The following is a 26365-nucleotide window of genomic DNA, read 5'->3' as shown; positions in this document are numbered from 1 at the left end:
AGCACCAAGGGGAATGCTCTGCAATCTGTCGGGAGACGGAGTTTGCTTTGGTTGCTAAACGAGGAGGCCTCTCACGGACGTCCTCCTCCTCCTCCACCCAACCCTTGACTTCTCTCACCAAAGCCAAGTCGTTGTGTTGGCCTTGTTCCTCCACTGGAGCATGCTGGGACAGATACACCAGGTACGCACTGATGGTCTGCGGGTCCGTCTCCATGTGGATGGCCTGGAACGGGAAACCAAGAGAAACGCAATGTTACACAATCCAGGTCCCGTGTCTGGAGAACCTTCCAGGGTTCACCGCGCCATTCACCTGCTGCAAAGCCACCGCCGTGGTGGTCCGGACGCTGTCGAACAAGGGCAGCTTGGGGAGGTCTCGCAGGAGCCACTGGTAGCTCTGAAGCAGCTCAAAGTCCCAGGAGTCTTCCTCCATCGGGTGCTCCTTCTCCTCCTTCTCGTGGAGGGCCCCTTCGGAAAGCACCAAGGACAGGCCCTGCGGGGGGGAGGAGAACACGGGGGTCGCATCCAGATTGTCCTGCCTTTGAGCTGGACGGTCAAAACAGTCAGCTCCTGACCAATCTGGTGGCTGGCAACTACACATTTTCCCCTCTAAAAAAAGTTATTACATTTCAAAAAAGTATTAAAACACAAACAAGCATAGAAAAAAAAAAGGAGTTGAAAAGGAAAAGGGCAACTGCAAACAAACAAACAAAAGAAGAAATGATAGAAAAAAACATTCTACTTTCTTCGATACAGTGAAAAGCCTAATAACCAGAATAAGCAAGAACTCAGGGGCTAAGACGCTGAGCTTGTCGATCGACAGGTCGGCAGTTCAGCGGTTCGAATCCCTAGCGCTGTGTAACGGGGTGAGCTCCCGTGACTTGTCCCAGTTTCTGCCAACCTAGTAGTTCGAAAGCAGGTAAAAAATGCAAGTAGAAAACAGGGACCGCCTTTGGTGGGAAGGTCACAGCATTCCATGCACCTTTGGCATTGAGTCATGCCAGCCACATGACCATGGAGACGTCTTCGGACAGCGCTGGCCCTTCAGCTTTGAAACGGAGATGAGCACCGCCCCCTAGAGTCGGAAACGACTAGCACATATGTGCAAGGGGAACCCTTGACCTTTACCTTTTCCTTATTCTTTGGGGGGGGGAGTGGGGAGGGGGAGGAAGAGAGAGGGAGGGAGGGGGAGGAGGAGAGAGGGAGGGAGGTGGAGAGACTGACTTCTGGCACAGATATGAGTTTGCAGAAATACAAAAAAATATTTTCAAAAGTAAACTCTCAAGCCTAGCATTATGGGGCTTAAGAGACGAATATGGATGTTTTCAAGCTTCAGGCACGAAGGCCCCCGAAGCCCCTCAAATGCACCCCTGAACAGAAAGCTGATGGCACTCTGGGGAAAGGGCTGACGGTGCACCAAAAACGAGGTTGCATTGCAATATTTTATCCTGTTCTGCCTGGCTAAAAATTTGTATTGTGCCCTTCTAAAGTGGGCACTGACTTATGGGGCCTGGTGTTCCTTACCTTCATGGCCAGCACCCGTGAGGCCACCTGGGATGAGCTGAGGCGCCTCAGGAAGTAGTCCAGCACCTCGCACGTGGTCTGCTCGTCGGCGGTGGGTCCGAGAAGCATGTCTTGCAGACGTCCGAGCAGCTGCCTCTGTTTTTGCTGCCTCTGTGGAGAAGCAGCACCAAGTTATACATTTGGGGTGTGCTTCCCTACTCGCGGTAAAAATGCACTCAGCATTTGGGGGGGGCTGTATCTGAGTGCATCCTTGCCATGGAGGTGCAGTGGTTAGAATGCAGTATTGTAGGCAAACTCTGCACACTGCCAGCAGTTCGATCTGGACCAAAGGCTGACTCAGCCTTCCGTCCTTCCGAGGTGGGTAAAATGAGGACCCAGATTGTTGGGGGCAAGAGGCTGACTCTGTAAACCGCTTAGAGAGGTCAAGCACTGTGAAGCGGTGTATAATTCTAAATGCTATTGCCCTCCCTCCCTCCCTCCCTCTCTTCCTTCCTTCTTTCCTTCGTTCCTCCTTCCTTCCTTCCTTTCCTTCCCTGTTGGCACAGTGGCTAGAATGCAATATTGCAGGCTAATTCTGCCTACTGCCAGCAGTTTGATCCCGATCAACTCAAACTTGACTCAGCCTTCCGTCCTGCTGAGGTGGGTAAAATGAGGACCCAGATTGTTTGGGGCAAGAGGCCGACTCTGTAAACCGCTTAGAGAGGTCAAGCACTGTGAGCGGTGTATAATTCTAAATGCTATTGCCCTCCTCCTCCTCCCTCTCTTCCTTCCTTCCTTCCTTCCTTCCTTCCTTCCTTCCTTCCTTTCCTTCCCTGTTGGCACAGTGGCTAGAATGCAATATTGCAGGCTAATTCTGCCTACTGCCAGCAGTTTGATCCCGATCAACTCAAACTTGACTCAGCCTTCCGTCCTGCTGAGGTGGGTAAAATGAGGACCCAGATTGTTTGGGGCAAGAGGCCGACTCTGTAAACCGCTTAGAGAGGGCTGTAAAAGCACCGTGAAGCGGTATAGAAGTGCTATTGCTAAGTGCCATCCTTGTAAGAAGGATGAAACTCTTGTTCTTCAACATACAGGTAATCCTCGACTTACGACCATAACTGAGCCCAAATTTCATCGCTAAGCAAGACAGTTTTTGAGCTGTAGCCCATTTTACGACCTTTCTTGCCACAGTTCCGAAGTGGATCCCTGCGGTTGTAATGTTAGTAACACGGTTGTTAAGTGAATCTGGCTTTCCCCTTGATTTTGCTCGTCGGAAGGCCGCCAAATGGGATCACGTGACTTGGGCACACTGCCAGCAGTTCGATCCGGACCAAAGGCTGACTCAGCCTTCCATTCTTCCGAGGTGGGTAAAATGAGGACCCAGATTGTTGGGGGCAAGAGACTGACTCTGTAAACCGCTTAGAGAGGGCTGTCAAGCACCATGAAGCGGTATATAAGTGCTATTGCTAAGTGCCATCCTTGTAAGGATGAAACTCTTGTTCTTCAACATACAGGTAATCCTCGACTTACGACCATAACTGAGCCCAAATTTCATCGCTAAGCAAGACAGTTTTTGAGCTGTAGCCCATTTTACAACCTTTCTTGCCACAGTTCCGAAGTGGATCCCTGCGGTTATAATGTTAGTAACACGGTTGTTAAGTGAATCTGGCTTCCCCCTTGATTTTGCTCGTCGGAAGGCCGCCAAATGGGATCACGTGACTTGGGCACACTGCCACCGGCTTAAATACGAGTCAACGGCCAAGCGTCTGAATTTTGATCACCTGACTGTAGGGATGCTGCTACGGTCGCAGTGGTGAAAAACGGACATAAGTCACTTTTTACAGTTGCCGTTGTAACTTCAGTCACTAAACAAACGGTTGTAAATCAAGAACTACCTGCAATGGTCAGGCCAGGATGAAATTCCTGGCGCGACAAATATTCCGTCAACCCTCTTCCCAAGTTGGTTGTTTCGCTTTTCAAATCAAGGTAAACCCAGAAAAGACAGTCTGTTATTAACAGCAGCTGCTTGCAATTACTGCAGGTTCAAGTCCCACCAGGCCCAAGGTTGACTCAGCCTTCCATCCTTTATAAGGTAGGTAAAATGAGGACCCAGATTGTTGGGGGGCAATAAAAGTTGACTTTGTATATAATATACAAATGGATGAAGACTATTGCTTAACACAGTGTAAGCCGCCCTGAGTCTTCGGAGAAGGGCGGGATATAAATGCAAATAATAAAATAAAATAATAATAAAAAGCCGCTTACCTGCCGTTTCTTGGCCCGCTGCTCTTTACTTTCCCCTTCCTCTTCCTCCTCTCCAGAAGCCGACTCATCGGCCGCGTCGTGCAGAAGGAATTCGCAAAGACACTGGACCGGAAGGACGTCCAGCGAGCCTTCGCTGGACTGGACGAGGTCTGCCAGCCACGGCATGGACTGCGAAGAAGCCTAACGATGAGGAAGAGGAAGGAGACAGGAGTCGGTGGTGGAGAAGAGAAGCAGAGAGAGTAGACTTAAGCGGAAGAAACCTCTAATTTTGGGGACTGAAAAATGACTCTGGTTGGGTGGGAAGGGGGTGCCTGTTGCATTTGGGAAAAGAGGCTTGCAATTTTGGGGGGCAGAATGCAGTCTGGAGTTTGCAGAAAGGAGGGGCTCCTTTCCAGAGGCCAACACCCACCCACCCACCTCGCAGAGTTTGGAATGTCTGGTGGACAGGAAGAGAGCAAAGTCAAACTCTCCCTAGCAGTTCGCAGATAGATCTAGAATTATTGCAAAGAACTGCTTCAGTCCGGCAAGATTCTGTCTGCAGGCGAGCGGCAAGCAAGCAACTACCCAGAAGTAGCTCCACATCTCGTTCTTGGTTCTTTGGGCCTGACAGGAGCTCTGCAAACCCTACTGTAGGTCAGTGGGAAAATTGGACAATGCTGCTGTCTCAGAGATGTTAAATAGGCCAAGCCAGTGTGGTGCCAGTCCGGACTCAAAAGAAATACCATACTTTTCGGTGTATAAGATGCCCCAAAAGTAGATGGAAATGTCTGTGCGTCTTATAGAGCAAATGTTGCTAAAGCTCCACCCACCTGCTGGCCCCACCCTTTGGCTTCTGCCTCCCAGCTATTTGCCTCCTTGCAGCAAACAGCCAACAGCCTGGTCAGCTTCAACACAGCCTCTTTTAGCACGAGCAGCTGATTGGCAGTTGGATTGGCCTCCCGGGAATACCACCTATCAGCTGTTCCAGGCTGCGGGGATTGCCGCGACCCATCACCACCACCGCTACCGCCTATCACCACCTTAGTGGACCCCGTTTTCGGCCTCCCCGTGTCCAGTTTTTGGCCTCCATGTGCCCCATTTTCTGCCTCTATGCGCTCCATTTTTGGCTCGTTCTATGCGGCGAAGATCACCACCACTGCCACCTATCCCCGCCGCCTGGAATGGGCCCAAAACGGGGCACGCGGAGGCCGAAAATGGGACGCACGGAGGCCAAAAATGGGGCATGCAGAGGTGGCAATAGGTGGCAGCAGTGATCCCCACAGCCTGGAACAGCTGATAGGCGGTATTCTGGGAGGATGATCCAACTGCCAATCAGCTGCTCCTGATAAATCAGGCTGTGCTGAAGCTAACCAGGCTTTTCGCTGTTTGCTGGAAGGAGGTAAATTGCTGGGAGGCAGAGGCAGATTTCTTGTTTTCCTCCCCAAAAGCTAGGTGCGTCTTATAGTTCGGAGCATCTTATAGTCCAAAAAATAGGGTACTGTTGTTCTTTCTTCTCTTTAGGATTGATATTCAGTGGTAGACTGGCTGCAGTTAGGAAGGTTCCATTCACCAACAGCTGACAACCTTTTCAAGAATCTACTGAATCCTCTTTCAAGATTCAAAATTCTGCAAACATCACTTCATTTCTGGTCCTTCCATCCCTGGACAGTTTCCTGGGAATTCCGACTTTCTGAACATTCTGAAAAATGCATCCCCTCCAGGATTTTTCTAGGCTGAGACTAATCGAGCCTCCCAGCTCTTCACGCTACTCACCTGCCTCTGGATGATGTTGAGCAGGAAGTCGGGGTGGCGGCTACGACACAAGAGATGCCCCAGGCGCAGGGACTGGTTGAGGCTTTTCACCTGATCTAGGACGGGCTGAGGCGGCCTGCGGGGAGGCCCCCTGCGAAAGGAGCAGAAGTGGTGGTGAAGAAGAAGAAGAAGAAGAAGAAGAAGAAGAAGAAGAAGAAGAAGAAGAAGAAGAAGAAGAAGAAGAAGAAGAAGAAGAAGAAGAAGAAGAAGAAGAGGAGGAGGAGGGCTGGGACAGCATCCTAACCCCTCCTCCTTGGGAAACCACCAGGGCTTCTTACTGGGGATCCAAGCTGGTCAGCTGGGACAGCAGGAGGCTGCTGCTCTCTGTGATGGTCTGCTTGGTGGAGGCCGCAGCCAGGTGACCCTCAAAGGCCAGGATCTCCTGCTTCTCCCGCTGAGAGATCTGCAGTTCGCGGCTGATCATCTCCGTACGGGTTTCTTCGTCGGTCAGAGTGCAAGGAGGGTAGGAGTAATTGCTGGCAAACGGAAGGGGAAGCCATTTTAATGAGGCAATGGTTTGTGACTTGACGTTACGCCGTGAGGTCAATAAAAAGCACGAAATAACCTCAGTGTCAGCGTTCCAAGTCACACGCCCAGAGCAAAGAGAACTCCGAGGCAGGTAGATTCCTCAAAGAACAGTTTTATTTGGAGATATTATTATTGGCACAGATGGGTGAAAACCGACTCTGAGAGTTCCCACGGTTTTCACCTACCGTATTTTTCATGGTATAAGACACATTTCCCCCCCCTCCCAAAAGAAGGTGGAAATGTTGGTGCATCTTATGCACCAAATACAGCCATTTTTGGCCTGTTGAAGCACAGCCCCGCATGTCCTGTTTTTGTGAAAAATGGGCCAGTTTTTTGCAAAAAAGGGGTGCGTGGAGGCTTTGGGAGGCCTGCAGTGTGTTCCTGTGGTCTGGGGAGGGCAAAACCGCCCTTTTAAAAAAAAAATGGGCCAAAAGCTGGCCTGTTTTTTGCATTGCATAAACAGGGCACACAGAGGCTTTGGGAAGCCTGCAAAGTGCTCCTGGGGGATGGGGAGGGCAAAAACTTTTTTGTTTTTGTTTATCTCTGCGAAATCTTGGTGCGTCTTATCTTCCGAAAAATGCGATAATTATAAAGTGAAAGTTTCCCTTTCCCCCAAACAATCAATCATATTGTCCAATTGAGGTGCTGGCTGGTTGCTCGGTTATTCCTTTCCTCCTCCTCCTCTCTCCAGCCAGCTGTTGGAATGTCCTTGGTTCCCAGGAGAAACTCTTTTGTTTTGGCTACAAAAGCCCAGCTATCTCTACTCCCTCCTCCCTATCCCTTAACTCCAGTGTGGCAACACTGAAACCTAAAAAAACATGGCCTGGGGGAGGCCAGCTTCAGGGCTGACACTCCCACCTTTTAAGATGGGAAAGAGAGAAATATTTGGGATGGTCTTTCCCAAGTTTGAACCTACTTGGTCATCACCATCTCCATCAGCATCTTTAGTGTGGGATAGTCCTCCCAAGCGGTGAGACCTGCCAATCAAACCAGAGGAGGGCAGGGAGAGGAAGGCGGAAAAAAATTAGAGTGTTGGCAAAATTCCTTGAACAAAATCTCTGCAAAGTCACAGAAAGATCATTAGGGTCATTATAAACTAAAAACAATTTGAAAAGGGGAGTTTAAAAAAAAATCTTATACCAGTGAGATACAGATAGTCCTCGATTTACAACAGGTCATTTAGTGACCATTCAAAACTACTGTTGTGGCCCACCGGAAGAGCTGGCAGCAGAGTCAGCCAGTGAAAAGGTTGGGGAGGAATGTGGACCGTCCTGGAGTCTGAAGAAGGCTCCGACAAGGGCTCTGCATCAGAGGCAGAGAAGGGGCCAGGCCATCTGGTAGTTATATGCTGCCTCTGGAGCCTCCAGAATCTGAGCCCGTTCCCAGTGTGTGCATGCGCAGAGCTACCAGAAGGCAAGAACAATTAAGGGGAAAAAGGGGTGACTCAGGAGTAAGGCTTGGAGATGATTGGCCCCTCCCATAAGACATAAAAGAGGAGCAAATGGTTGTGAGCCTTTGCAGGAAGCAATTAGTTCATGTAGTCAGTTCAAGCTTCGAGAAGTCCTGTTTGACTCTGTGCTACGTTTGGCCTTGCAAAACTAACTGGCAATTAGGTCTCTGGCAGCGTTTCAAGGGAGATAAAGGTGGGTGCTTATCAACATTACCCTGAAGGACTGTGTCAACTCGAGCAGACATCTGTCGGAATCTGCACAGACTGTTTGTGAATCCTTACGGGCTGTGAATGACCATAATTCACAGCCGTCTCAATAAAAAGAGGTTTTTTTTGTTTTGTTTTGTTTTTTGTTTACATTTATACCCCGCCCTTCTCCGAAGACTCAGGGCGGCTTACAATGTATAAGGGAGTAAGACTGTGCTTTCTCAGGAAGCCTAGGTCAGAACAATTACAACAGCACTGGAAAAAGTGACTTGTGACCGTTTCTCACACTTATGACCTCTGCAGCATCCCAGTGATCAAAATTTGGATCCTTGGCAACTGGCTCCTATTTATGACAGTCAGAGTGTCCCAAGGTCAAGTGATCCCTTTTTGCAACCTTCGGACGAGCAAAAGTCCCTGGGGAATCCAGGTTCACTTAACAACCGTGCTACCAACCTCTCCGCTGCGGTGACTTGCTTAACAAATGTCTCACTGAATGACTGAAATTCTGGGCTCTATTGTGGTTCGTAAGTGGAGAACTACCTGTACTACCCATAGCAAGAATGTGACACAGAAAAATAAGAACGGCAATAAGAGTGTGCAAAATTTATAAGTACAACGTTGAAAGTTTTTCGACCCCACCTCCCACTGTTTGCTGTGTGTGTGTGTGTGTGTGTGTGTGTGTGTGTGCGCAGATGTTGTATCTGTGCAGACCCAGGGAGGGAAAACAGGAACCTTCAGTCGTGCCATCCCACCCCTGCAGGAAAGGATTCCCGCTGTCAGACTCACCAATGTTTTCCGGATTGAATGCAGCCACCACAAGCAACAGAGGCCAAGCCTTCCAATAGAGGGTTGAAATAGCCAGATTTGGAGGCTGGTACCTGCGGGAGAGTCAAGGATATAGGATCCTCTAAGGTTTTAACAAAATAATGCAACGTTCAAAAGGGGTGAAAAAAATCAGGACAGAATAGGCTTTATTGTCCCATGTTTGCCGTCCAAAAAGAAAGAAGAAGAAGAAGAAGAAGAGAAGGAGGAGGAGGAGGAGGAGGAGGAAGAATCCCTCCACAATTACCCTGGAGGCAGCTGGATGTTCTCAGGGTGATGGTAGGTACAGAGGTTCAAGACGGCATCGATCAGTTGAATCCTCTCCACTCTCAAGACTTCGAGATCTGAAACCCAAAGCGGGAGCCAAGGTATAAAAAACCTTGCTGGCAAAAAATCTGCATGAGATTGTGCTGGATTTCTACAGTTGGTAGCTAACAGCTAACAGAGATTCTTTATTCAGGCAGCGCAGGGGACCAAGGAGGAGAGGAGAGGAGCCCTCAGGGCGCAGTGGTGAGAATGCAGTATGGCAGGCTAATTCTGCCCACTACCAGTTTGATCCTGACTGGTTCAAGGATTGACTCAGCCTTCCATCCTTCCGAGGTCGGTAAAATGAGAACCCAGATTTTGGGGGGCAAGAGGCTGATTCTGCAAACCGCTCAGAGAGGTCTGGAAAGCACTGTGAAGCGGGATATAAATGCTATTGCTGTTTTCCCTCCTTCCCTCCCTCCTTCCTTCCCTTCCTTCTTATGGTGATGCAATGGTTAGAATGCAGTACTGTAGGCTGACTCTGCCCACTGCTAGGAGTTTGATCCTGACCTACTCGGGCTTGACTCAGCCTTCCATTCTTCCGAGGTGGGTAAAATGAGGACCTAGATTGTTGGGGGCAAGAGGCTGACTCTGTAAACCGCTTAGAGAGGGCCGGAAAGCACTGTGAAGCGGTATATAAGTCCAAATGTTATAGCTATTATGGAAGGAGGATAGGTAATCCTCAACCGATAACAACCCATTCCTCTTAATAACCATTCAAAGTTACGAAGGTTCTGGGAAAAATGATTTGCAACCAATGCTCATGACTGTTCCGCGTCCCTGCAGTCGTTTGATGGCGACCAGCAGGTATTTATGATGGTTGCAGCGTGCCAGGGTCGTGTGGGTCACCATTTCTGATCTTCTCAGAGGGCTTGGAATAAGCTGGGATGATCAGCAGACGCTGCTTCAGCAGCGGCTAAGAAGCAGAGGCCATGAGTGGCTCAAAGAAGGCTCACCGTCTGCCTGCACGGCTGCCGCCCGTTTCACCAGATGGTCGGCCAGCTCCATGGCATCGGCGGGGCCGAGAGGAAGGTCTCGCGACAGACCAATGACCAGGATGCGCATGAGGGTGTCCTCAAGGATTGGCACTTCGGAGCAAAGGCGGAGGAAGAAGCTGGCCAGGAAGAGAAGAGGGTGGGAGATGCTTAGCAGGTTCACACCCAGAGCAAGAGAGGAGAGACCAACTTCCCAACAGAATAAAACTTTATCGTCACTTTAAATCTACACTAATCGGCGGACGTTAAAATGAGATTTCACTGCATTCATCTCTCAAAAGATAAACCGTGATGCATATAGCTACACACACACACACACATGACACAGAGAAACATCACAGTCTAGTTCAGATGTTTACATACACATGGCAGAAAAAAAGAATATTGTGAGTTTACAAGATGGATGGCCTAAGGAACAAAGCTGTCCCAGAATCTAGTTATCCTGCTATGGATTCCCAGAGGGGAGCAACAGAAACAGACCCTGGAGTGGGGGGGGAGGGTCTCTTAACACGGCTTCCAATGCTTCCAACAAACCACCAATGGTGGCTTGGGTACCAGGGCAAGCCACCGATTATGCTTTCCGAGTCGCAAGGCTCAGTTTCAGCAGCCGCGAGCAGCAAACTGGAGTCGGCTACGCTCTGTTAAAGATGCATGATCTACACAGAAGCGGGGAAATTCTACCCCCCAAACCCTTGACGCCCCACCCCCACCACCGCAGGGTTCTAGGTTCAAGTCAAGCTCCGGATTTACTTGCGGTCGCTCTCTGGGGGCCAATTATCCCATTTGTAGTAAGTCTCGGGTTGCTCTGTGAATAGGACTTTGTGGAGGCTGTTTTAAAAACAAAGAGAGAGGTGGGGGGGGGAGAAATGTGGATGAAGCTAAGTTCTCGGGGATCCCCCTGGCAAGGAGGGTTTCCTTGACCCCCACCGGTCCCTTCTCTTACCAGTGGATGTATTCCTTGGGAGCCAGCTTGGTGATGGAGGGCACCACCGTGTGCAGCCACCAGACGGCATCCCGCTGGATGGCTGCGATCTGGTTCTGGAAAGCCCGCAGCCCTTCCAAATCTGGGGAGAAAGAGGAGACCCAGCTCTTCTTAGGGCTGAATCTGGGTTGGATTAACCCCAAATCAGAGCTCAATCTCTCGCACAGACTCCTTCTGCTCCCAAGATCCAGGCAGGAAGGATTGAGAAACCCCAGTGATGGGAGTGTGGTTAGAAGATGGCATTGCAAGCTGACTCTGCATTCCCACAGCCAGGAGTTCGGTCCTGAACAACGGGGCTCAAGGTTGACTTGGCCTTCCATGTTTCCGAGATCGGTAAAACGAGGACCCAGATGGGGGGGGGGGACATGCAAATTATGCTGACATTGCAAACTACCCAGAGAGTGCTGTGAAACAGGGGTCCCCAATCTCTAGGCCGCTGCCCACGAGTGGTCCGTGTGGGTTTTGCAACCGGGCCACGGAAATAGCCAGCCAGTGCATGTGCGCTCACTGATGTCCGCCCCTTGGTGAGGGTTGGGGACTCTCAACCCCCAACCAAGCCATCAAGCGAAGCCTTACTTTTCTTCTCGCCTTTGTCCCAGGCCACGCCGGCTTCCTTCACCTGGGCGGTGATGCTCAGCATCATGGAGACGGCCAGCAGGTCTGTAATGTGGATGACGAAGCGGTCCTGAGGGAGTAAGTGAGGGGGGGGGGAAGAGGGTTAAGACGCCTGCGGAGCCCTGACGGAAGGAGAACGGCGGGAGCGGATCTCGTGAGGACGGGAAGCTAGGCGGTCCTCATTTTAGGACCGTATCGCGTTCCTCACCTTGAACTCCATGTCAGCATACTGAGGCTCCTTCCGTTCCTGCATGAGTCCCAGGCAGAAAGCCTGGAAGTTGATCTCGTGCTTAGTCTGCTTGATGATCTCCCGCAGGAGAGCCCGGGAAGCTCTCAGGTAGTCATCTTTGTTGGTCAGCAAGTCTTGGAAGACCATAGCCAGGAACTGAGGGGAGGAGAGACGGAAGGGAGGAGAGGAGAGGAGAGGAGAGGAGAGAGGGAAGGGAAAGGGAAGGGTAGGGAAGGAGGAAAAGAAGGGAAGGGACACAGGGAAGGGACACAGGGAAGGGGAGGGGAGGGGAGGGGAGGGGAGAGGAGAGGAGAGGAGAGGAGAGGAGAGGAGAGGAGAGGAGAGAAGAGAAGAGAAGAGAAGAGAAGAGAAGAGAAGAGAAGAGAAGAGAAGAGAAGAGAAGAGAAGAGAAGAGGAGCTTCATGACAATGAGTGGCAGGACAAAATGCCAGCTCAAGCAAGCAGTTTTTCAGTGACAGTGAGGGGTGTGTGTGTCATGCAATGAAAACCATCCAGAAGTGCTTTCAAAAAAGTTTTCCTGCAGAAATTATCTCTCTCTTTTATGACAAAGGTTGACAAGTCCTCCAGAGGGGTTGGCTGCTGGGACCCCATGGGATAAATCTGCCCCTTCCTCACAAGAGCGGTGGCCCTGAGTTATCACAAAATTCCACAGAGTGGGAACCCAGTTTGTCCCTCCACAGGTTCTCCCCAAATGGAGCCGTCAGGTGAGCCTGGATGGGGGCAAAACCCCAGAAGTCTCGGGAGCTGAAGCCAGGGAGACCTTCCCTTCCTTGGGATTGGTCATCCCTCTCTTGGTGCTGGCTGAATCTGGGGCTGGACATCCAACGTACCTTTGGCGCTAGTTCCGGGCTGTGTTGAAGGACCGTATACAGGATCTGCATATTGTTGGGGTTTCTGGCATTGGACAGTTCGTTGAAAATCACCGATTTGACCACAGTGCCCAAGTTGTCCCGGTGAACGTTCAGCAGCTCCCTGGAAGACGCTCAGGCTCAGGAGAAGCCCCGTACTTAAGAGGTGAGACTTCTCCCCCATCCCAGTCAGCTGCCAGATGGAAGGTGTGCCTCCCAAAAATTGTCCAACCTTTGCAACTTTTAAGACTTAGAATATAGAATAACAAGAGTTGGAAGGGACCTCAGAGGTCTTCTAGTCCAACCCCCTGCTTAGGCAGGAAACCCTACACCAGTTCAGACAAAGGGTTATCCAACATCTTCTTAAAAACTTCCAGTATAGGAGCATCCACAACTTCTGGAGGCAAGTTGTTCCACTGATTCATTCTTCTCACTGTCAGGAAATTTCTCCTTAGTTCTAGGTTGCTTCTCTCCTTGATTAGTTTCCACCAATTGCTTCTTATTCTAACCTCAGGTGCTTTGGAGAATAGCTTGACTCCCTCTTCTTTGTGGCAGCCCCTGAGATATTGGAAGACTGCTATCGTGTCTCCCATAGTTCTTATTTTCATTCAACTAGACATACCCAGTTCCTGCAACCATTCTTCATATGTTTTAGCCTCCAGTTCCCTACCTAATCCTCTTTCTTGCTCTTCTCTGCACTCTTTCCAGAGTCTCAACATCTTTTGTTGTGGTGGACTTCAACTCCCAGAATCCCTCAACCAGCATGGATGACTGGGGAATTCTGGGAACTGAAATCCACAGATCTTCCAAAGTTTTAAGACTGGACAGTCCTGGTGTAGAAAACCCTGATGTGGTTCTACACACACACACACACCACCAATTAGACCTTCTCCATCACGTAGGGTTCTCCTGCTTTGGCCTTGCCTGGAGCATTCATTCAATGATTCCACCCCCACCCACCCCGCATCGCCCCATTTCTGTCTGCCTACCTCACGCAGAGCATGTAATGATTGAGAAGGACTTTGGGCTTCAGGCGGATCTTGATGAGGTTGGAGACTACTTCCACGTCCTCGGAGCTGTGGGTGTTGCAGTTCATGCAGACAGACATGAGCAAGTCCTGGGCCGGCCGAGTGAGCTGCAAAAAAGAGGAATTTGAGACACGGGCCCTGCGACAGACCCCACCCGGTTAAGGATGGGGAAAGCCACGTTAGATCCTTCACCATAAAAAAAAAGCTGAGATTTTAGCCATCTCAGCCAAATTAATGACTTTCAAATCTCAGCTTTTTTAAAAGACAATACGCAGGAAAGATATTTAATTGAATGGAAAAAAATGGATTGATTATCTACAAAACAGATATCAGATTAAGAAATATCAGATTGCCTTTGAATAATTAGGAAGTATTATTTTATGTAATGGGGAGGGGGTTGGGAGGTGAAAAGATTTGGATGAGGTTAATTGGATTAGAAGGGAAAATTTTACTCTATGTTTGGTTTATGTATAACAATACCTTGTGATTGACCGGGAAGCCCGGGGAAGGAGGGGGAAGGGGTTTTCTGGGAGGGAGGGGGGAAAAAGGGGGGGAAAATGTTTTTGTTTCTTAAAACCTTTTCAATAAAAAGATCCTTCACCATAAACACTTCAACTCTTGAGCCATTCAGCTCAGCATCGATTTCTGAGTGATAATAATGTTCTAGGGCCGTGATGGCAAACCTATGGCATGCGTGCCCGAAATGGCACATGGAGCTATGTCACCTGCCACGTGCAGCGTTGCCCATTTCAGATTTCTGGCGCGCCTGCGCATGCGACGATCAACTGGCCTTTTTGCATGCGGCAGTGCCGGAAACTGGTCTTTCGTTTTCCTGCATGAGCTTGTGCGCCAGCCAGCTAATCATTGCACGCGCAAGTCGGAATCCATTCACAGGCTAAGCTATGCCTCTTAATTTCTAGAACCAAGTCCAGAATCAGCCGGAAAAACAACCGTTTCTACATCTTGGGCCAGATTCCGTCTTACTGTCAATCCGATCGGAATTCACTCTCATCCCACCCGATTCTCTGGAGCAGATCCTTCCAAAAAGAAAGGCCGCCCTACCTTGGGGTTCTGCAGCCACATTTCCAGTCTCTGCACAGCCATCTGCCGGATCTCTTTGTAGCCACATGTAGCGGTCAGAAGGCGCAACAGATTCCGGGAGACGTTGTCCATCGGCTGGCGCCTGTTCAGCTGGTCCCGCAACATATCCAGAACGTATTCCTCCACACTTTCGGCGAGGTCATCATACCTGGGCCAAAAAGAGTGGTGCTTTTACAAATTTACCTGGGGCTTCTAGCAGGCACTCCCACCTTAGTTCAGGATTCGGAGTAGGTAAAGGCATCAAAGTAGAAAAGGAGAAATAAGAAATAATAAAGGCTGTGAAAATATCAACAGACCCCTCGCATCCTGGACATAAACTGTTTCAACTCCTACCCTCAAAACGACGCTGTAGAGCACTGCACACCAGAACAACTAGACACAAGGACAGTTTCTTCCCAAACACCATCACTCTGCTAAACAAATAATTCCCTCAACACTGTCAAACTATTCACTAAGTCTGCACTACTATTAATCTTCCCATCATTCTCATCATTCCCATCACCCATCTCCTTCCACTTACGACTATAACTTCGTTGCTTGTATCCTTACGATTTAGATTGATATTGTTTCCTGATTGCTTATTTGTAGCCTATGACTATTATTAAGTGTTGTACCTTAGGATTCTTGATGAAGGTATCTTTTCTTTTATGTACACTGAGAGCCTATGCACCAAGACAAGTTCCTTGGGTGTCCAATCACACTTGGCCAATAAAGAATTCTATTCTATTCTATTCTATTCTATTCTATTCTATTCTATTCTATTCTATTCTATTCTATTCATTCTTGAAGGACAGCTCAAAGACATATGCAGCTATGTTTAATCAAAGAAAAAAGGGACTTGGTTTTTGCAAGAATTATCCTTAAAATATTGACATAATTGGTTTGTTTTATTTCTTCCAAAACCCATAGCACCCTCTCCACCAATTCTTCTGTCCAACAACAATCCTAGACTGAGCTGAGATGAAGAGACTGGCTCTTAATCTTCCATGGCTGAGGGCAGACTTGAACCCAGGACTCATTTCTGCTTCAGTGACAGCATCTCTGATCTGACAGCTCTGAGACTAGGGGAAAAAAGCAGAATTCCCCCATGGCAAGAAAATTTGTCTTCCTAGGCGAAATTTGCAGCACTGGGAAAATCTGTGTTCGACCACAAGGTTGTCTAAAGGTATGCAGGAAGGCAAGGCCAAAACATCCCGGAGATGCCTCATTGGAAGCGCTCAAGGTTGGAACGTCTCAACCTAGAAACATTTTTAACATCTGTGCGGAACTTTCCTGGAGACACATGAACACAAGCAGCAGAGAGGAAGGCGCTACCTGGGCATCAGGTGGGACTCCTGCTCAGGGCTCATTTTGTCCTCAGCTATCAACAGTTCGCTCTGACTGTCTTCCTCCTCTGGAACCGAAGGATGAGGGCTGTTTCCTAGAAGGTCCACAAAATGAGAACGACAGTCATCCGAGAGAGTCACAGTCTGCCCTCAAAGGTCAGAAGGACCTACAGCAGGAGTCAGCAACCCGTGTGGCTCTGGAGCCGTATGTGGCTCTTTCATCCCTCTGTTGCGGCTCCCTGTTGCTGGTTGGCTCCACAATTGATAGGACTTTTCAGTTAGGGCAGGTAGAGGAAAAAGGATGCTGCGCTAGGAGGAGACTCTGGTGGGGGAACCGGACTTCCGGTTGGCTCCAGAATTGAACAGGGGCTTCCAGTTAGGACCTTTGTAGCTCTTTGAGTGTTTAAGGTTGCCGACCCCTGACCCATAGTTTACAGGGAAAACAATTATCTTTAAACTTGGCTTTGTACCCCTGTCCACTCACTCTCTGCAGGTATAGTTGTAGGTTCCTGGAGGGCTTTGGCCCGGCCTCTTATTAACCACAGTTTAACGTTGCATCTATTTAATCAACTGTAGCAAAGGGATAAGCACCATAAGGTAAAGGTTCCCCTCGCGCACATGTGCTAGTCGTTCCCGACTCTAGGGGGCGGTGCTCCTCTCCGTTTCAAAGCCGAAGAGCCAGCGCTGTCCGGAGACGTCTCCGTGGTCATTTGGCCGGCATGACTCAACGCCAAAGGCGCATGGAACTCTGCTACCTTCCCACCAAAGGTGGTCCCTATTTTTCTCCTTGCATTTTTTACCTGCTTTCGAACTGCTAGGTGGGCAGAAGCTGGGACAAGTAACGGGAGCTCACCCAGTTACGCAGCGCTAGGGATTCGAACCGCTGAACTGCCGACCTTTCAATTGACAAGCTCAGCGTCTTAGCCACTGAGCACCATGGTGTCCCCCTAATACTGTCAAATCCTCCAATCCAACTTCCTTCCTTCCCTTTCCTCTTTCCCTCCGTTCCTTTTTCTCGCTTTTATTTTCTCCTTCCCTCCTTCCGTTTCCTCTTTCCCTCCCTCCCTCCCTTCATCCCCCTTTCTCTCCTTCCTTTATTTCTCTCGTTTTTATTTTCCCCTTCCTCCCTCCCTCCCTTCTCAAACCCTACTTTATCTTCATCTGCTCCCAAGAAGTCCTCTTACCAGCACTGAGGTCCCCTCCACCACGTCCAACCTCTACGTGAGACAAAATACTTTTCGGGGGCATCTTGGTGCCAAACGCCGTCTGAATGTTTTCCACAAAGGTCTTGCAGTGAGGGCTGTCCACCCAGATCCGTTCCCCCAGCGAATCCTCCATGTAAACCTAGAGGAGGAGGAGACACCTTCACCTCTTCCCTGAAGTGCCCAGCGTTCCCTTCAATCCTACGAAAATCCCACCACCTCTATGTCAGCCCACCTTGACAAATATCTCAGGCCAGTTTTCGTCTTCCTCGTAAGCCGCCATGAGGAGGTTGCAGGCCAAGACAGACACCAGGTTGTTCCCTTTGGCTTTGAAGTTGATGGAGGCATCTCGGCGGAGGAGGCTGCACAGCGCCTGGGGAAGCAAAGGGTTCCTGAGCATGTGAGGAAAAAGTAGCCGGAATGCCAGTCCTGCTGGAGAAACTTTAGAACGGGCCTGGATGGTTAAGCAGAGATGGGCCACGCTTGAACAGGGATGGGTAGACTGCATTTCCATTTTTTAAAGAATCTGTGCGGGGCTCAGGGACAAGAAACCTTGTGCAAGGTGGGGCTGCCACAAAGAAGAGGGCGGAAACCTATTCTCCAAAGCCCCTGAAGGCAGGACAAGAAGCAATGGATGGAAACTAACAAAGGAGAGAAGCAGCTTCGAACTAAGGAGAAATTTCCTGGCAGCGAGAACAATTAACCAGTGGAATGGCTCATCTTCAGAAGGGCTGTGGGTGCTCCAACAGAGGAGGTTTTTAAGAGGAGACTGGACAGCCTTCTGTTTGAAATGGGATATGGTTTCCTGCTTGAGCAGAGGGTTGGACTAGAAGACCTCCATGGTCCCTTCCAACGAGGTTATTCTGTTATTCTGATTCCGCCTGCCCCTCACCTCAATCACTCCTTCTGTGGCGAAGATATTTGGCTTGATTTTCGCCAGGTACATCAAGGTCAGGTAGAGGGTGATGTCAGGCTTGGCCCGATTCATTTTCAGCTGCTTCACAGCTCCGCACAACACCCCTTCGATGCGGTCATCATTGCCTTCAGCTTCGGCAGCCTCGATCTCGTCCAGCAGAGCGTTGGGGGCCACTGTTAGCAAAGGGAAATCACGGCAGCTATTTGGCAGCCCAAACTCCCACTAAACCCCCCACTACGGTGCAGTTGGGTATTTTAAACAACTACAAGAACAACATTTATTGGGTTCCAGACAGAAGCTCCAATATCTTCTCTTTTAAAATTCTATTTAGCCAACAGGCATCTCAAACTATCAGAAAATCATTCAATACATCATCATCTTCCTTTAAAGACCCCGTAATCCCTTGCGAGGTAGAGTCTTGGGCAACTGAATGGAGCTGAGTGTTTACCGGCCGGATGCCCTTCCTGTCGCCAATGCGGAGTTTTGTTCAGCATTGAACAAATATTCTCATTGTGCCGAGAGAGAGAAATATCTGCCTCTACCTAGGATTGAACTCACAGCCTCCTGATTGTGGGGAGAAAATCATTCAATACCTACCTAGTAAAATACATTGATAAATATCCTCCCCACAATTTTGGGGGGAGAAAATGCTGCCCATCCACCCTCATCCCTTATAGACTTTACCTTCAATAGGAATGACGGACGGTTCTTTGATGGAAGGCGAAATGGCTCGCTTCTCAGCCACAGCAGCCTCGGCCAAACGTCCCAGAGCGCTGAGAGGGGGTGTGGAGGAAAGTTTGGGGCGCTTGGTCAGTCCGGAGGTGCTGGACAAAGCAGCCGCCGCCGCCTCGCGCTTCCGCTCGGAGGGCAACCCAGATGATGTGGGCTTGAGCAAGGTGGCGGCCGTCTTGGACTCTCCCACCTGGCCTTTGGAGCCCAAAGCGATGAAGTCCCCCGGAGGAGGGTGGCCTAAGGTGGGAAAATGGAAGAAGAAGATCAGGTAAGGTTGTGGGGAGCCCCATGAGGCCTCCTTCTGAAAGACCCCCCAGAAATCTCCATCGGCCGTAATGTAAGTGACTTGGGCACTGGAGGCAAGGATTTCCCAGTGGGGCTGAGGACACCCCCCCCCCCCAAGGGGGATACAAAGCCCCTCAAGTGACTTGTTTGATTGTTGTCGCTAAAGGAATGCAGGTTTCGGAGTGGGGGTGTATAGGGGTCTTATTTTTCCCATCACCCATCTCCTTCCACTTATGACTGTAACTTTGTTGCTTGTATCCTTACGATTTATACTGTAATTGATTGTTTCCTGATTGCTTAATTGTAGCCTATGGCTATCATTAAGTGTTGTATCATTAAGGGTTAAATTTGTACCCCATGACTATTGGTAAGTGTTGTAAGTGTTGTACCTTGATGAACGTATCTTTTCTTTTATGTACACTGAGAGCGTATGCACCAAGACAAATTCCTTGTGTGTCCAATCACACTTGGCCAATAAAAATTCTATTCTATTCTATTCTATTCTATTCTATTCTATTCTATTCTATTCTATTCTATTCTATTCTATTCTATTCTAATGATTCTTAACAAATGTATCTTGTCTTTTTATGTACACTGAGAGCATATGCACTGAGACAAATTCCTTGTGTGTCCAATCACACTTGGCCAATAAAAATTCTATTCTATTCTATTCTATTCTATTCTATTCTATTCTATTCTATTCTATTCTATTCTATTGATTCCTAACAAATGTATCTTGTCTTTTTATGTACACTGAGAGCATATGCACCAAGACAAACTCCTTGTGTGTCCAATCACACTTGGCCAATAAAAATTCTATTCTATTCTATTCTATTCTATTCTATTCTATTCTATTCTATTCTATTCTAATGATTCTTAACAAATGTATCTTGTCTTTTTATGTACACTGAGAGCATATGCACTGAGACAAATTCCTTGTGTGTCCAATCACACCTGACCAATAAAAAATTCTATTCTATTCTATTTCTGTAGGCTGCCCAGAGTCACCGTGAGTAGTGGACTGGTGTGTGTGTGAGGGGGGTGTCAGCCTGCAAGAAAATTATCAATTTTCTTAATAAAAAAATACATCAGAGTACAGGTAGTCCTTGACTTATGACAAGAGTCCAAAATTTCTGTCGCCAAGCAAGACGTTGGTTAAGTGAGCCTTGCCCCCATTTTACGATTTCTCTTGCCACAGTTGTTAAGTGAATCATTGTGTTTGTTAAGTGAGTCACCCGGTTGCTAAGCGAATCTGGCTTCCCCTTTGACTTGGCTTGTCAGAAGGTCGCCAAAGGGGATCACGTGACCCCAGGAGACGGCAGCCGTCATAAAGAGGAGTCGGTGGCCAAGCGTCTGAATTCTGATCATGGGACCAGTGTGAAAAATGTTCTTAAGTCACTTTTTTTTTCCAGCACCTTTGTAACTTTGAACGGTCACTAAATGAACCACTGTAACTCGGGGACTACATGTAGCCGTTCTACCATGCAGAAACTGACCGGCCGAGAAAGCCTCCCCTCCTTGCTGTCGTCCTCGACTTACAACAGTTCATTTAGTGACCCGTTCAAAGTTACAACGGCACTAACAAAAGTGACTTATGACCATTTTTCACACTTACGACCATTGCAGCTTCCCCCCCCATGGTCACATGACCAAAATTCAGCCACTTGGCGACTTGACTCGTATTTATGACGGCGTCCCGGGGGTCATGCGATCCCCTTTTTGCGACCTTCCGATGAGCAAACTCCAATGGTAAAGCTAGATTCACTTAACGGCAGCACGAATAACCCATCCACAGTGGCGATTCGCTTAACAACGGCATCAAGGAAAGCCCCTAAAACGGGTTCAAAACTGACCGAACAAACAGAGATGTGGTCGTATACGTCGAGGACTGCCTGTAACAGCAAAGCCGAGAGGGAGGAGGGGAAAAGAGGGTGGTGGGGAGGGGGAGACAAAAAAAAAAACACCAGCCCTGCAAGGTAGGCCAGCCCAAGAAGCCAAAGCTCCTGTAGGATCAGGTTTATCTTTTTTGATCGAAAGAGAAACGTTCAAGAGAATAAAGGTCTCCGCTTTCTTTGAGGGGGAAGTGGGGGTCTTGGAGGCGACCCTCCCCCCCTTTCCAATTTGGAGACCACCACCCCATTTGTGCCCCCCCCGACACGTGTCTTCTGGGGGAACCCCAACCCCTTCCTCGCGAGGAGGCGCCCCCCCCACAGACGGGGAGGGGGGGCGGGGGGAGGACCCCTCCCCTCTTTCACCAGCCCCCCTCCCCCCCCCAATTACCGGAGGGCTTGGCGGAGGCGCTGGGGCGGCGCGCGGCCGCGGGCTTCGGCCTGTTCATCCTGCGGCGAGGGTTGGGGGGGGCCTGTCCTCCCCCACACACAAAGAGGGGGATTTGAGGGGAGGGGTCGTCCCTGGGAGGGAGGGAGGGGGGAGCGCGGAGCTGCCGGTTCCTCCGCTGCGGGCAGCGGAGATGGGAAGGAAACCGGAAGTCCCGCCCGTGGGCCCGAAAGCGGCCCCTCTAGGAAGGAGGGTGTTTTTCGGCCGCCACCGGCGGTCAGGAGGTGGAACTGCAGCCTCTTCGCTTTTAAACGGAGCCGAGTCGGATAAATCATCCGGTTGCCTGGAAAGGGACGGGCGCTTGCGCCCCCGCGCGGCTGAAAGGGATAACCGCATCTAACGATCGTCAAAGTGTCTTAGACTTATATCCCGCTTCACAGTGCTTTACAGTCCTCTCTAAGTGGTTTACGGAGTCAGCCTCTCCCGTCCAGCCCACAATAATCTGGGTCCTCATTTGACGGACCTTGGAAGGATGGGAGGCAGTTAACCTTGAACCGGTTAGGATTAAAATCCTGGCAGTGGGTAGAGTCAGCCTGCAAATCTGCATTCTGACAATTGTGCCACTATGGGAAGGAAAGAGGGAAGGGGAGGGAGGGAGGGGAGGGGAGGGAGGGAGGGAGTCCTTGAATTACAACCACAATTGAGCTCATAATTTATGTTGCTAAGTGAGAAATTTATTAAGGATCGAACTCCAAGCAGTAGGCAGAATTAGCCTGCAATTCTGCGTTCTAACCACCGTGCCACCATAGCTGTTAAAGATCCTGGATGTTTCTGTTGCAAACGCCAGAATGCGCATTCAATTGATGGAGGATGTTTCGGAGTCACAGGATTAGAGGAAATGCAACGCTGGGAACCCTCAGCACCTGGAAAGGAGCCCATCTTCACCTGCCATGACGAAGGGGATTAGTTTGGGGTGGGGGAAGGGGAAACAGCCAGTCCACAGATCAAGAACACATCACATTGTATTTTATTTCTTTCTTGGTACAGAAACTTGGGGAAAAGAATCAAGCAGAGTTTAAAAATATACCAGTATATATATTCCAAAAATAATAATAGAGCAACCGCTCTAAAGGGACAAAGCTCACATTTCTTTTTCCTTAGTCTTCCTAACGCACCACAAAATTGCACAGCAGATGTTGATGTACAGCAGTGTAGGTGAAACCTGACAACTTTGAAACATGTGGACTTCAATTTCCAGAATTCCCCAGCCAGCCAAGCTGGCCTGGGGAATTCGGGGAGTTGAAGTCCACCTGTCTTCAGGTTGTCACATTTAATCAGCACTGCTACACGTTAGATTTGTTGATTTTTCTGGCTACCCTTGCCATGTCACAGGACAGCTAAAGGAGAAATTGTCCTGGACATCTTTATGGTGATGGTCCATAAACCCTTTGCTCATGCCAAGGTTGACTTCACAGAAAGTGGGCACTCCAAAGAACAGGCTTAGCTAACCCTATCGTGGTTTTCCTGGTGGTAGCTGCTGTGGCTCTTGAGCAGCGCTGGGAATTTCGGACAGGTTGAGCAAGGAAGAAATCTCCCTGCTTTGTTTATAGTTTATTGTCATTGCACGTGGTACAATGAAATTAAATGCTGTCTTCAGTACTTGTACTAAAGGGAAAACAAAATTCCCCAAACCCCAGCAGTCGGGAAAACTGTGGGTGGGGAAAACAGTGCAAATTGGATTTTCTGAAGTAGAAATCTAGGCATTTTAGCACAGTATATAGACATTCATTCTGAGGGTGAGTACAGGGCAAGGCGAAGTGCCCTCCCTATTTCGGGGTGTGTTGTTAATGCTGAGAAATATACCCCAAGTTTCACGCTAGCGTGCAAAGAGAGCTAAACCTGCCCCATTGGCAACGGTTCTGAAGCAAACCGTTCCGAATCTCAAAATTTAAAAGCCAAAAGTTGTTCCGTGCAACAGATTATCCTTGGTAAAGTTGCAAGCATGGTTAAAGAAATGTTATTGGTTAAATAGGCTTCCATGACTTGGCCATCCAATGGCAGAGAGGATCAAGGGTGGCTAATAATAATAAGGGCTGGGCATTTGGGCTCGGTTCTCGGTCCAAGGTGCTTCAGAAGTGTTAATTTACCTGTCAGGAACGAAGCAGGTTTGTTACAGGGTGAAATATCACCCTTCACCATTGCGGGTTTTACCAACAATGCTAGCAAAATACTTTGATACTGAGGTAAGGATTCATGGTTGTCCCAAAGGTGCTTTTTTCAAGAGGCAACTGGACTTTCTGGTTTTTCTTTGAAGACATTTTGCTTCTCATCCAAGAAGCTTCTTCGGCTCTGACTGGATGGTGGAGGGATGGACCCAGTCAGAGTTGAAGAAACTTCTTGGATGAGGAAGTGAAACGTCTTCAAAGAAAAACCAGAAAGTCCAGTTGCCTCTTGGAAAAAGCACCTTTGAGACAACCATGATCTGGAGAACTGAGAATCTCCATAGACATTTTCCTTTCCTCCTTTCCTTCCCCTTTCCTTCCCCTTTCCTTTCCTTTCCTTTCCTTTCCCTTCCTTCTTTCCCAAAAGTGCTTTTTTCAAGAGGCAATTGGACTTCCTTAATTAAACTGCGGAGAACTGAGAATGTCCGGCATGCCCACCGCCCAAGTTCACACAACGGTAGAGAGAGAATTCTCAGTAAATCTCAGTCTGCTGACCCAAACGCCAGTGACTCATCAGGAACCCAATTCCAGTGTCTTTGACTCGAAGGTCTCCTTTTTCCAGGAAAGCTGCAAAGCGCCACTCGCGGAGTGGGAAATGTTTGGCAACATGCGACGGAGCGAAACACGGAAGACGGTGAGAGGTCTGTGTGCCGGAAAGCATGGAGCAGAAGCTGTAGACGAGAAAGGCCTTTCCCAAGAAGCAGGAGGAGGCCATTGGCCAAGCAGGAGGGCCTTTCCCCGAGAAGATGTGAGGAGACCACGACACGGCTCAGCTGGGGCGGCGCCACCACAGAGGTACGTGGGGATCCCACGCCGAGGGTTCCCCACAGGCAGCGGATTCTCTCCTCGTGGCGGTGGGTTCGTCATGCAACCAGTGCAGAGGAAATTCTCCTGGTCTCACAGCCACCGAACGGAGAAACCCTGGCTGAGGGGAAGCTGCAGGTTGTTCACGTGGAGAACCTGGGGGGATGAACGCAAAAGAATGCCAAGTGAGTGGGTGGCACCATTGCTTTACGGAGTTGTTCTCATTCCTGCCGTTTTCCTACTCTACTTTTTCTACTAGCAAGAACACTTAGACTTATATACCGCTTCACAGTGCTTGACCGTCCTCTCTAAGCGGTTTACAGAGTCAGCATATTGTCCCCCAACAATCTGGGTCCTCATTTTACCGACCTCGGAAGGATGGAAGGCTGAGTCAACTGTGAGCCGGTCAGGATCGAACTCCTGGCTGTGAGCATAATTAGCCTGCAATACTGCATTCTAATAGGGAGGGAGGGAGGGAGGGAGGGAGGGAGAACCCACAAGCTCGGAGAACAAACCTTCCTCCTCATTCCCTCCATGCACAGCACTATTAAGAAGCATCTTCTATAAAATTAAAAACAGCCCAATTGTGAGTTTAAGGAGATAGGCATCAGTCACTTTTGAAGATTATTGACTAGTAAACCAACTTGGGTCATTTTTCATGTAACAAGAACCAAATAGACGGAGCCTTTCTCCCTGCTGGCAAAGCGATTCTGGGAGTTTATTTATTTATTTATTATTTACATTTCTATACCGCCCTTCTCCGAAGACTCAGGACAATTTACAGCCAATTTAAAAAGACATATACAAAAATTAAAACACAATATTTGAAATTTAAAAATCTGAAACCATAAGGCCGAATATTAAAATAACAAGTAATAAAACCACCCGATTAAAAATTACTCTTAGGCCAACCCTGCTCGGTGAAACAAAAAAGTCTTGAGCTCGCGCTTAAAGGCCCGGAGGTCGGGAAGAAGGCGTAGCCCCAGAGGCAGTTCGTTCCATAGGGTAGGTGCCCCCACAGAGAAGGCTCTTCCCCTAGGGCCGCCAGCCGACATTGTTTAGCTGACGGCACCCCGAGGAGACCCCCCCCTGTGGGAGCGCACAGGTCGATGGGAGGCTATTGGCGGCAGTAGGCGGTCTTGTAAGTAACCTGGTCCTATGCCATGGAGCGCTTTAAAGGTGATCACCAACACCTTGAATTGCACCCGGAAGACCACCGGCAACCAGTGCAGCTTGCGTAGGAGAGGTGTTATATGGGAGCTCCGAGACGCTCCCTCTAGTTGAAGTCCACAAGTCCTAAAGTTGGCAAGTTTGGACACACACACACATACACACACACACGGTCTGAATCATTAGTTGGTTAGTTACCTGATTGGTCAAATAAGTGAAGGGCCAATTTTTGCCACTGACGGTGACCGTTTTCGGCTCTTCCCGGACTCCATAGACGCTGAGTTTATCCACTGTGATGTAGGTGGCTTCGGTATTGGAATGCAGGATGGTGGAGATGAAGGTGTTCTGGAAGAGGGAGAAGGAGACTTCAAGATACGACCTCTTAGACGACCCTCACTCTGTCAAGGACCTCAGAGTACTCGTCTCAAACGATCTAAGCCCCAGAGCCCACTGTAACAGCATTGTCAAAAAGGCATTAAGAGTTGTTAACCTAATCTTGCGAAGCTTCTTCTCCGGTAATATTCCAAACTAGGGCATACAAAACCTTTGCTAGACCAATTCTCGAATACAGCTCGTCTGCCTGGAATCCGCACTGTATATCGGACATTAATACAATTGAGTGAGTCCACAGGTATTTCATGAGAAGAGTCCTCCACTCCTCTGCTCACAACAGAATCCCTTATGCCACCAGGCTTGAAATTTTGGCTTGGACAACTTAGAACTACGCTGCCTTTGGTCTGACCT

General features: G+C 49.1%; 2 protein-coding genes across 4 annotated transcripts in view; both read right to left on the bottom strand.

Moving 5' to 3' along the window:
- INTS1 (integrator complex subunit 1) overlaps positions 1–21585 on the bottom strand; it is a 44108-nt gene extending 22523 nt beyond the window's left edge. Inside the window, exons 1-23 of the mRNA XM_058157656.1 lie at positions 21429–21585; positions 18816–19100; positions 18108–18304; positions 17451–17588; positions 17198–17357; positions 16003–16108; positions 14650–14836; positions 13549–13694; positions 12542–12683; positions 11670–11846; positions 11423–11531; positions 10808–10928; positions 10615–10692; positions 9826–9983; positions 8811–8907; positions 8528–8619; positions 7001–7061; positions 5835–6032; positions 5518–5647; positions 3766–3945; positions 1522–1671; positions 311–490; positions 119–223 (exon numbers count right to left, since the gene is read on the bottom strand). Of these exons, the coding sequence (XP_058013639.1) occupies positions 119–223; positions 311–490; positions 1522–1671; positions 3766–3945; positions 5518–5647; positions 5835–6032; positions 7001–7061; positions 8528–8619; positions 8811–8907; positions 9826–9983; positions 10615–10692; positions 10808–10928; positions 11423–11531; positions 11670–11846; positions 12542–12683; positions 13549–13694; positions 14650–14836; positions 16003–16108; positions 17198–17357; positions 17451–17588; positions 18108–18304; positions 18816–19100; positions 21429–21486 (3255 nt within the window). The 5' untranslated portion in view covers positions 21487–21585. The remainder of the gene's footprint in view (positions 1–118; positions 224–310; positions 491–1521; positions 1672–3765; positions 3946–5517; positions 5648–5834; positions 6033–7000; positions 7062–8527; positions 8620–8810; positions 8908–9825; positions 9984–10614; positions 10693–10807; positions 10929–11422; positions 11532–11669; positions 11847–12541; positions 12684–13548; positions 13695–14649; positions 14837–16002; positions 16109–17197; positions 17358–17450; positions 17589–18107; positions 18305–18815; positions 19101–21428) is intronic.
- Positions 21586–23753: 2168 nt separating this feature from the next.
- The window catches only part of LOC131184976 (lysosomal alpha-glucosidase-like), a 31020-nt gene continuing 28408 nt past the window's right edge, over positions 23754–26365 (bottom strand). For all 3 annotated transcript variants that reach the window (XM_058156924.1, XM_058156923.1, XM_058156925.1), the window contains exons 19-20: positions 25820–25966; positions 23754–24607 (exon numbers count right to left, since the gene is read on the bottom strand). In XM_058156924.1, the coding sequence (XP_058012907.1) occupies positions 24545–24607; positions 25820–25966 (210 nt within the window). In that variant the 3' untranslated portion in view covers positions 23754–24544. The remainder of the gene's footprint in view (positions 24608–25819; positions 25967–26365) is intronic.

This window comes from Ahaetulla prasina, chromosome 14 (genome assembly GCF_028640845.1).
Source record: "Ahaetulla prasina isolate Xishuangbanna chromosome 14, ASM2864084v1, whole genome shotgun sequence".
NCBI classification, from domain to species: Eukaryota; Metazoa; Chordata; class Lepidosauria; order Squamata; family Colubridae; genus Ahaetulla; species Ahaetulla prasina.
This window is presented reverse-complemented; position numbering and strand designations above follow the sequence as displayed.